The 11,929-nt window shown below is 41.4% G+C and overlaps 1 protein-coding gene across 4 annotated transcripts in view; it reads left to right on the top strand.

Moving 5' to 3' along the window:
- Window positions 1-1,779: 1,779 nt before the first annotated feature.
- The window catches only part of plekhg5b (pleckstrin homology domain containing, family G (with RhoGef domain) member 5b), a gene marked incomplete at its 3' end in the record, with an annotated part of 71,143 nt that continues 60,993 nt past the window's right edge, over window positions 1,780-11,929 (top strand). For 3 of the 4 annotated variants that reach the window (XM_079496051.1, XM_079496050.1, XM_079496053.1), the window contains exon 1: window positions 1,781-2,534. In XM_079496051.1, the coding sequence (XP_079352177.1) occupies window positions 2,453-2,534 (82 nt within the window). In that variant the 5' untranslated portion in view covers window positions 1,781-2,452. Of the gene's footprint in view, window positions 2,535-11,929 lie in introns of all 4 variants that reach the window. The other variant, XM_079496052.1, reaches the window with a different exon arrangement.

Raw genomic sequence — 11,929 nt, 5'->3', positions numbered from 1 at the left:
ATTTGTTAACACTTTGTTTATGTCAGTACTGTATTGGAATGGCACAATTTGGAACAGGTTTTACCTTTCCATGACCCTTCAGCATACTGTACAACTAATGTACCATTTCCTTTTAATTCCCATTCAAGTCAATAAGAGTACAGACCACATGCCACACCAAGAAATGTTGTAGATTCACATTGTTTTTTAATTTTCTCTTATTCTTTTGTAGGCCTATGGGGAAATAATTTGTTTCTTTCTATATTTCGGCTTAGGGGAGCAGTGGTGGCAAATGGACATGATTTGTACGTCATAATCACAAAATGTAAGCATACATCTCAAGACTTCTGTGGCACTCTGCTAAACATTGAGTTTTAAACATGCATTAACTAAGTGGGCCATACCCACTTTGTCCCCTTGTCTTGCTTTGTTTCCCATTCCTTTGTTGGGGCGAGAGCATACAAATCAATTATACAAACGAGTAGAGCTGCATTGTGGCAACGTTACTACTTTTGCTACTAAAATAAATAAAGCTGAAATATCTCATTTACATAAGTATTCAGTCCCTTCACTTTGTGCTGGGTTAAAAGCACCTTTGACAGCCTCAAGTCTTTGGAATGATCCAAGCTTGGCACACCTTTCTTTTGGAAGTTTTGCACATTCTTAACACAAATCTCTTTCAGATGGGGCAGTGCGGCCAAATTCATATCACTTGAAAATGTTTGAGAATCGCTGCTCTTTTGGATTCAGATCTTAACAAATATTGTAGTGTAAGGCTACCTTAAATGAGCACCATGGAAAATGTTCTTACTTAATGTTCCATATTTTTCTGAACCAACATGCAGCTTGACATGTCATGTTGCACTTGCTCTGCCTAAATTGTAAATGGCATCTATATTTCCCTCTATCCTGATGATTTTCAGTGTCACTGTTGCAGAAAATCATCCTCAGCATGATGCTCAGTGCCTGGTTCCTCCATGTTCACATTGATTTTATCCAAGTAGGTTAATTTCATTTCATCAGACCATGGTCTGACGGTCTCATAGTTGAAGAGTCATCCAGGTGGTTCCTTTTGGCAAAGTGTGCTACCATAAAGACCTGATTAATGAAGCGCTGCACTGATGGTTGTCCTGTAACGGAACTCTGGATCTCATTCATAATGACTACTGGGTTCTTAGACCTTGTAAGGCCCTTCATCGTATAAATGACTCAGTTCTAGGTAGACCATTGGTGCATGCTTCCTAACTTCTTCCATCAGTATCAGGGACCATTGATGGCACCAGAGCTCACCTGAGTGTCATAACAAATGGCATGAATATGAGATCTTGTTTTGTTTCATGTAAACCACAAACTTGTTCCAGTTATACTACTATATTAGGCTATAATGTGATACTCATTAGTGTATCTAATGTTTAATCAAAGTGAATTGGACACGTGGAGAAGTGGTCAAATCTGTATGTATCTTTGTCTTAAAGTTCAATTGAGTATGCTTAAGTATAAGAGCTAGTGTTCAGTTCATTTTTTTCATACATTTATTCAACTTACATTTTGGTGTACAACACCAGCATGATTTTTATCTGGCTGTCAGTCTGAGCAGTCACTCTTCAGAGGCTTAGTTACCGGTACACTAATTGCATGGGAAAGTCACGTTTCGTTTAGCATAGTGTGACAGTCACATCGAGGACTGCGAAACTAAAAATACAAAAAAATTGTTTCCACAACCAAAAGACAACCTGTCATTAATAAATTCATCCGAATAACGTCTGCAGCGCCTCTAGCTGCAACACTGTGAAACTGGCTACTTGAAGCCTTTGTAGACTCGTCAGGTTGTCTGAATGAATGGAACGGAGCGGGTGGTTAGAACAACTTGACCAAAGACTCACCGACCACCGATGGAGAGACGAGACCAACTTGAAACTACAATACCACAATAATAAACGTTGCTACTGGGGATTTCATATGCTATCCAGCCGCCTAGAGATCACACAGAAGTCTGTTTTCTCACACTGGTCAACAATGGAACGCTGACGTACGCTAAACTGGGTTAGAGTTTTTTTTGTTTTTGTTTTTCGGAGGACGTCGAGGAGATTTCGTGCGTGCTGCCGCCAGCAACAGGTCATTTGGTTATTGTATCCAACTATCTAACCTGTCTTTTCAGAGCTATCGGTGTACAAATTTCACCCCAAAAGACCGAAAAAAGCGCCCGTCTAGAGAGTCTATTTTTGAAGGGAGACTGCATTCATTCACAGTGATGTAGCTTCAGGCTTTGTAGTCGCCACAGATCCTGTTTTTGAGAGCCGCGCACGCACTGCGTTTGGTTTTGAAATGAGCATAGACGAAGAGAGGGTACAATTAGAGAATGACATACTGAGAGGACTGAATGATATATCATTGGAATCGACATTAAGCCTGCCACCCCTACAGACCTGTTAACAGCGCCTGGGAATTCTCAGAAGAATTATTGCACGCATTGATGGTTCCAAACAAGTGGACCATGAATTCAGTTCTGCACAAGTCACCACCAAGGAGTTGGCTTGGGCTCAGATTACGACTCAGTGAGTACAAATGTTAAAACGTGTATTAGCTATTGTGTGTTACTGTTTTCTGTTCATGCCAATGTTGTCATTTTAGGGGCGATCTTCATCCGTCCAACCTGTGTAAATCTCCAGATTAATCTATCATGTCATTGGTTAATCAACAGTATACCCCACACATACAGTATACATTATTTATTCGGCTACATGCCATTGATAAATGCAGTAGTCAATTCTCACTGTGGAATTAGCCCAGAAAGAAAGAAAAATGGAAGCATCCCCCACCGTGACTTAACTCTCAGGAACCATCTGTCTGTACTTAATTCCACCAGCCATCAAGCCCTGGTCTGTTCAATTTGATCATGATTGCTGGTTTTGACAAATTACCTGAGAAGGATTCATCTCAGTTGGAGATTTTTAAGTATTTCACTCTGAGACAGCGCTCTGATTCCTCGGATATCTGTCAGATGAAAGTACGCTGTCTGGAGACATATAGCATCAGATGATCTATCTTACTGCTTCATAAATATATCACAGGTATATTTATACAAATTATACCCCCTTGCATGGCCACCCAGGACTTTGCTGCCTACAGTGATTGAAGTAAGAGTTACAGTTGAGTCTGGAACCTTTCAGTGTTCCAATTTCCAAGCCACCACAGTACAGTCTTAAGTCAGTCGTAAACACACTAGTCTGATCTGACTGGGACTGGTGGATGTCTTGTCTGGTCCACCACCAAAAGTGCACAACATGGTCTGGAGAAACTGTGTTATTGATATTTGAAAAGTGTTGCTGTGGTCACACCTCAGACACCTTAGCACAATTAGCACAATGAATGATTTAGTTTAGTGAATTGGTGTCTTTGCCAATTCAGTTTAACATGAAACTTAATTTAGGTTATAAATGTCTAAGTGTGATGTAAGAATCTTTTACTTTAAATCAAATACTATGGAGCCTTGAGGGAACATTATGGATGTCTGGTGTTCCAACTAAACTTTAGCCTCTCTTTGGTGTGTGTGTGTTGAGGGGGGGGGGGGGGGGGGGGGGGTACAGGTTATGGCCTGGTCAGTGGCATGTTACGGTTTAAACTTCCTTTTTTGCCTGTCTTTCCATTGTTCCCCTTTTTTCTACAGTAATTTCCTCTTTCCCCCATTCACTTTCCTGTATTTTCCTGATGGGACACTGGTGTACTTGTTTGTTTTTGTTCCCTGCACACTCTCTAGCTTGCTTCTCACTGCTAAAGCATAATTAGTCCAGCTTTATGTGTACACCACATGTGCTTTGTGTGACACACTTCTCTCGCACTACTCATAATCTGAGTCAAGAATATCCTACTATTCAATCCTTCCACTGTCCTAATTATGAAAATTGTATGTGTGCCATTGTTGTTCATTGAATAGACAGAAGATGCCAATGTGCTAATTTGCTAATAATAGCAATATACAGGCACAGCCACTTGGTCATCTCATGAACCTGATAGGTTAGGCTTTCTTTCCTACCATGGTCTGAGAAACACTACCCTAATGAATGGTTAGGCCTATGTGTCACTTGAACAGTTTTTTTTAAGGGTCTCCTCTGTGTAGCTTCATTGTGGCTCATGGTCATTAACTATTATTTGAAGGTGAATAGTACAGTACACACTGATATGGTGATATGGGGGCGTGCATTGTTTGGGGTGGGGAAGTGTCATCCTCTAGTCTAAGCTTTTAAACCAGTCCCTTCTATAGCTCTTCTGTGAAGTTATCGGTCACACATGAAGTCACTGGCATTAAACAGACACTCACACAGCTGGAGGCCATTTTTCTTCTTCTCTCATATATCTTATCCCATCATCCCTCACTTTCACAAAGGACTCTCAGAGCACTTGGAAATGGTTGCAGAAGCTGATACTGTTTGAGTATTCTTCTGTCGTCATCTCCTGTTACTCTTTTTCTAAGCACTTGGTATGGCTCTCTTAGCCTCATTTTTTTGTGGGACTTTGCTTCACAGCAATAGCCTTGTTAACTTGGGTTCAAATTGCAGAGGGTGCACTGCCTTTTACTCTAAAGGCCATTCACTGTATTTTGTGTATTCAGCTGTGATGCATCGCCAGACAAAGGAATCAGCCATTGGGCTCGGCTTTGCATTTTAGGATCTCCTGGATGGGGAAAAAAAGTTTCTTTTTATATTGGATTTAAAATGTGGAACACATGTGGTCAACATTCCATTTTGGCTGACGAGTTGGTTCATTTTGTTTCACCACATTAGTCCAATGAGTTGTTACTCAGACTGTAATATCCACTGTTTTGTTTGATTGAGGCCTGCATGTTGCCACTTCTACCAAAACTATCGAATAGATAATTTCTCAGGGCTATCTTGAGGTCACACACACACACACACAACACACACACACACCTTTCTTAGCTTTTGAAGCTATTGGGAAATGTTTATCTCTGAGCGTGTCCTTCCACACGTCCAACCCCATACCCGGGCTAAATTACTGTTTATGCAAATTGCAGCCTTCCACATGACAATGACTGTACTTTGAGAGAATAAGTGTTTTGATTTCTGTTGAGTCTGTTATTGGGGGGGCTTCTGAAGGGCAGCCCCCACTGCAATTTTAACCATATTGTTTCAATTATGGGATTATTCATATCAACAAGTTGAAGAGAACCATCCCAGTTGTTGTTTGTCCCTCTGAATTGCCAGTTTGAAGATGGACTTTTAAATTACACGTCTGTCTGATAGCAATTTTCTCATTGGGGATGCTCCTAGCAATTTTCTCATTGGGGATGCTCCTACACACCCTGTTCTTGCAGTATGTTCCTCCTTACCAGCCCCCTGTCAGTTTTGTGTTGGTCTTATGACTGCATATACTGCAACTTGAAAGAAATTATTAGAATATTGTAAGTAATTTGTTTTACTCCATCTGGGCACCCTTCCTCTCATATTTTCAGAATCAAAACATCCTCTGGGGTGCGGGGGACATGTGGAGGAAAGAGAAAAGGGGGTAAAATATTTTAGTTTGTCTTTCTCCTTTGACGCTGTAAACAAACCCTTTTCTGGGATTGCATAATATATTGTACATTTATTGTACATTTTATTGTTAGGTGCATTATATCATGTACAAATGTGGAACTCAAGTTCAACGCACTCAAGACTGGAGATTAAGGTAGACGCATGCAGGCAGCCATCTGCTTCCCTCCCTCTGTAAATTAGTGGCACAGCTGTAATGTGAATGTGGTTGAGTCATTAAAGTTCCTGGGAATCACCATCTCTAGTTCTTTGAAATGGGAAAGTTGCATTTCGGCCATTGTGCAGAAGAACAGCGGGTTCGACCGTTATCTCTGCATTGGAAGGGCGAAATCATCCGTTATCAGCACCCAAAATGTCCATACTGGCATCCTCACCACATAGCCTGGTCAAGGTTTCCCCCTGGTGGACGTGTCATTTCCAACTATTGTCGGTGCATGGAACTAGGAGCTACTAATATATACTATTCTCTGCCTATCAGGACGTAACTCGGACGGCGCTGAGTCGGGTCTGGTGGCCTTTGCAACGCTCGGCACGGCGACTCGCTCGGCTAGCGCCTTGCTCGGCGGTGCCTCACGTAGCTCATGGCCACCAGACACGGCGCGCCTCCGTCAGGACATCAGTGATAATGACAATGCTACAATCGCAGATAATGACATACTGAACAGTGAGGATGCCAGTATGGACATTTTGGCACCATTCAAACGTGCTGATAACGGATGATTTCGCCGATTCAATACATGATACCAGTCGAATGGGGTGCAGCGAAGGCCCTGCAGGTGTGGTTGTTTCTAGACCAGTCTCACAGCCTGTCTTTATCTGTCTCTCCTCTTGCGTCTTTGAGAATGTTCTCATCATCTTCCATTTTCCTCTGCCTCGTCCCAAGCAGCTACACTGAAGGCATTACTGGCTGTCAGCTTCTCTCATCATTTAAAGTCCTGTACACAAACAGAGAGAAGAGGAGCTTGGAGGATCTGTATGGGCCCCACCCGGCCACCATCTCTTTGCCATCATCTTTTTTTTTTGTCAATATCACACAGCTGTAATAAACATTTTTGTTATTTTTGCATTAAGGGTCACATACCTCAGGGTTTTTCCTGGCTCAGGAGCATGGGCCTTTGGGGGGTGACTATGCAAGACTACTGCATATCTGTCCATTGTGACTAAATGTAACAGTAAAGGCAATGCATCTGTGTTATGTTATAATATTTGACAGCAATATATGCATTTTCCCATTATTTCTGACCATTTTATAAACTAAAGTGTTTGAGTAAATTAAACCACAATTAACTAAATGTTAACAAGTTATTTTATTAGAACATTGGGAGGGGAGTGAATTTGAGAGAGAGGGGAGTAGAACGTAATAAAGCTTTCTGTATTCTGACTTAGCTACCTGCTGTCTGTATAGCACTTTGGTCAGTTGTTTTTAAAAGTGTTTTTTTACTTGACCTGTATCCTAGTGATTGATTTATTGATAGGCAAATAACGGCTTGTCTTAACAGCACAGTCAACTCGGCAAGGTCGAACGATAAGAAATGCAAAGCTCCATATTTACATTCATTCATCACTACTAGATCGAGAGAAAACGTCTCAGGCTGGGAAGGGAGTAAAGATTCAAGTATTTTTAAAAATGAGGACAATTACCGTTCTTCACTCATTCATAACCAACAAGTTAATCTTTGTTGTTTAGAATGTGGAGCTGTCAATATAGTGTGTGCAATATTTTATTTACAAATGCATTTTCCATTTTGTACTTTTTTGGCATAAAATCTCCATAAATAATAGAGTATAGTCTCCCACTATTCCCCAGGTCTTTGTTGGTGAAAGGTTAACTTCAGCCTGAAGATGATGGGCAATGGTGGAAAAAGTACTACATTTTTTTTACTGAAGTAAAAGTATCAATTCTGCAATGTAGAATTACTGTTGCAAGTAAAAGTCCAGAATTTAATATTTACTTGATTAAAAGTACAAAAGTATTGGTATCAGAATTTACTTAAAGTACTTAGAAAGTAATCATTATGCAGAATGTACCATTTCCGTTTTCAAATGTATAAATATATTTAGAAAATAGCAGGTCTACATTAAAGCAATGTGTAGCATGCTGAGCTTGTAGATTGGGAATACTCCAGACAGTAATTAAAAAATACCTCAAATTTGTACTTAAAAAAAATACAGTACTTGAGTACATGTTACTTTCTACCACTGGTGATGGGCCACCTTGCTAAATATAACTCCAGACCTCCTCTGCATGGGCACGCACAGGCCGTCAACTGCACGACTGCACTCCCTCTGTCAACACCCTTCTTTCTCCAGTGCCGACACACTTGTATACAGACGCTCATTTACAGTCTTGTCGTACCCTCACTTGGTCAAGCATGCATTTCTCAACACCCCATTAATACTTCAAGTGAGTGTGATTTTACTGAGAACTAAGCCAATTGATTCGGACTAGTCTAGTCTGACTGGGAGGTTGTTATCGCCTGCTGTGTCCCTTCCCGGAAAATAAGTTAGAATTTCAATAGAATAGAATTGTTCAAGAACAGTCTGTGGAAAAAGAATTATGGAAACATCAGCGAAGAGGCTTTGGTGACAGGCTCTTTAATGATGTGTGTTTTCAGCTATGTGACTATATGCAACATTAATGTCTTGATGAAGACACAGTCATGTCTTATCTCTGGTAGTCCAACAGTCCCATGATGACCCTTCTTTCATTGTCATAATGCCAGTGGAACACTGTTTCTGGCTCTGTGTCAGAATGTGGCATAGTTGAGCTTGGCATAATGACCAGTGACCACCACTTCCAAGACATGCATTTCAAACCGCCAAGTGATTTACCAAATCATGCCTTGTTTATATGATTACTGTCATCCTGGAAGTCACTGTTATTATTAGGAACAAATTTGTCTTGGCCTATTCTGTTTAGGGATGTGATGATGCTCTGACTTGATTCTTAAATATAGTATAATGAATCACCCGCTTATGTAATTCATGATGATGATGATAGTGATGAGTAATAAAAAGTATTAATGTCTGGTTCTACTAACGGTTATTAGAAACTAAGGGATAACTGGATGTATGTGAAGGCAGAATATTCTCCACAGCAGTATTGGGCTGCTAGAACATCCTATACTTGTTCTGGCATAATGTCCTTACCTAACTGCATATAGAATAGCCTACTATGAACTATGTACGGATAATACATTTGTCATATCAAGTCAGACCGGTAGCAGGTGTTTTTTATTAAAAATGGCAACCTCATTGAGACATGACGAATGTCTAATACCTCCTCTGGTTCCCTCTTTGTTTTTGCAGTAGGTGGAAATTGGCCCTTGTATTTGCAGTCTAGCTCTCATGCTGCACGACTGCTCTCTTCATTAAAAAGGAAGCAGCGTGCTCAAAGCTGGTTCAGATTATTACCATATGTCTGCAAAGCCCAGAGCCGAGCAGCAAACCGGCTCCCATCCTACCCTCTAATTTCTTATCCCCAAATTGGACATTTGGGTCGCTGTGTGTAACGACGTCCCTCCCTTCCTCAGGCCCGCGTGGTACATTCTCAGTGTTTCTTTGCCCGTTTTAGATGCGTAATAGCAGTGCATCAGCCTTTAAGTGACACTGGGAAAATATTATGCGATATGTTATACTTTAACCCTTCAGATGTTTTTCTGAGAGACCTTGATGCTTTAGGATTAGACTTCTTTGGTTATTTTGTCTTTCTTATCTGAAAAGAGTCACGTCTGTGTATTCCCCGATGTGTTCATTGTGCCTCCACAGAAATAACTTGCACCACAGACTTGATGCATTCATAAAAACAAGAATACATCTTTCCAGAGACATAAAGGGCGAGGGTTCTAATTAATGCAGAAAAATGTCAGGCCTTTTACAGTTTGTGCAAAACATAAAGAAAGTCCACTCTGGATGTAGGTGGAGGTTTAAAAGAGATCTTTGTGTCACCCAGTCCAAAAGCCATTGGCCCAGATTGCCAGTCCCAGCATGCAACTCACCTCTTTATGAATAAAACACTTGTCTGATGGAGTGGGCCGAAAAGCCCCCCTATTGCCTAGAGATCCTACACAAGGCTATGCCATGAACAACTTGTCTCATACACAAGTTTTACAGAATTTGAGAAAGTTTACCATGGGTGAAGTCAAGGATCTGGAGGGAGACAGCCATGGAAATTTCACTTGCTGTGGAATAAGTCGGGCAATACTGTACAGTACCTTCTGGCTTTTTGAGATTTTCAGAATTGAGCCTTGGGGTGTTGGACAATGCTAAGTCTTCAAGAATGGATTAGTTCAATGGATTAAGAGTACAGTATTTGATGCTTGCTTGACAGCACATGGTTTACGTTAACGTCAACAGTAGATGACATTAGAAAAGCCTCAGGATTATCAAATGGGTTGGTTCAGACGGATGTATCAGTCTTTTCAAGGGATTAGTAAAAAGGTTTGGTTGTGGTCAGTCATTCTACACTATTGTCTACTCAAGTCTGCTTGTAGGAACCTGGAAGGCATTTGGTAAACTTTGCTCCAGCTTTAGAATCAACAATATGATGCCACGGAGATGTAATTAAATTCTACTTGAGAGAAAGCTGCGTTTTCTTTGCTGAGTGCTGACTTGGACTGGATTTTAGGAAGGTTACGTCCCAGGCTTGGAAAGAAGGTTCAAAGAAAGTGTTGAGTGTTTTTTTTAGGCTGATGAGGTAATGGTAATAGTTTTTGAATGAACATATTAGCGGTTGGCAGAGTTCAGATTTGAGTTGGGCTGGTATGTTTTGTCTAAAGATGGCGGATGAGAAGGGTTGTTTGAAGTTGCCTGGACAAGTTGTGATATTTTTCAAGGCCAGGTTAGGCTGAGCACTTGTCTACCTGCAATTGTAAAATAGTGTTTTAGTTTTAGTTTTAGGTTTTACTTTTTAAACCGGCAAGAAACTTGTGATCATTTGAATATAGATAGGTCAAGAGGTCAGGATGTTCCTGTACTGGAAGAAGCGAGGTGCTTATGAGCTGGAGACTCTGCCATCGTCCCTCTCTGAGCTGGGAGCAGATCGTTACTCTTGGTCCTCATCTCTGGACGTTATCCATGACCTGTATGGTAAGTTGATGGATGTGGGTCACCTGACTGAGTGGTGTGAGCTGAATAACAAGTCTCAGGGGTTTACATTTTCCCATTCTGAAAGATCTGAGCTTGAATACAGGTTTCCCCAGTCATATTGTTTCGGAAAATATCCCAGCTCAGTGAATGACGCTGTGATGCTATAATGGCAAGTGAAATCGGAACTTTGCATGTAAAGATCACATGAATTGCAATGCCTTCTATATGTCTCACCCTCATCAAATATGAGCTGTTGCTCTGTAGTACTCAATAAGGATCAGAGATCATCAGACATTACTTCACATTGTTATATGAGCCTTTACTGCGAGCAGATGCCCTGCTTCACATACATCAGTGTTTCTGACCTAAAGCATTTCAAGCGCCATCATGGAAAGTGTTTTCTTTTTTCTTCTTTCCGTCGCTCTATTATTCCGTGGAAAGGACTCTCTGACCTGGCATGGCGGGCAGCATCTCACGTGAGCGGGGAAAGGGGAAGAACAGATGAAAAGAACGGCTCCGGAGATGAAATATTTAGTGCGCAAGAAGTGCATAGTGCCACTGAAATGCTTCCCTGTATCCTCTCAGAGCTCTTTTGACATGGCACAGGGGGCACACTCTCTTTCAGCTGTGTGGCCTTTTTCTATGCCATTAGTGGAAGGGAAGTGATAACATTTGGGGATGTGGGGGGCTCTTTATCCTGTTCTTCTTTGCCAGCCTGCCAACCTGGAGTTCCGGTAGCCTTTCTGGTCAGCTTTACGAACTGATCCTGCTCAGGCTGACCTGTTTGGCACAGAAAAGTAGGAAAAACAGGAGGAATGCTGCAGAGGGAAACAGCGGACGCTTTGATCCCCACCTTTTCAGCGTCTCTGTAATTAAGCCCTGAGCTGCTACTGAAAACATTTACCGCCTCTGCTGCTGGAGCACTCAGCTTTGTAGAGCTCCTCAGCTTACAGCTGCAGTGCCTCTCCCGGTATTTCAGCAGTCATCCTTTTGAAAGGCTGAAAACCCTAGGCACAGCCCTAACCCCATCATCACCCCCATCTCCGAGAACTACTCAGGCCTCAGCCAGGGAACCCATTCTCAGTCTTCACCAGCAATATGTCCTCTACTTCAGCACAAGCATATTAATTACCATCCAGACACTTGCAGGCTTTAGCTAACTCCAGTATTTATTCAGAGTTATTCATTGTGCCATTTTATAATTTTATAATCCAGGTAGGCCTACATACGTGTCAATTATGAGTAAGATCATTGTTGGCTGTTGTATGATAAGTGGATTGACTGATTTTGGCTTTTTGATAAGAGCGCCCCTC

The sequence above is a fragment of the Electrona antarctica genome (assembly GCF_951216825.1).
Source record: "Electrona antarctica genome assembly, chromosome: 2".
Classification (NCBI taxonomy): domain Eukaryota; kingdom Metazoa; phylum Chordata; class Actinopteri; order Myctophiformes; family Myctophidae; genus Electrona; species Electrona antarctica.
This window is presented reverse-complemented; position numbering and strand designations above follow the sequence as displayed.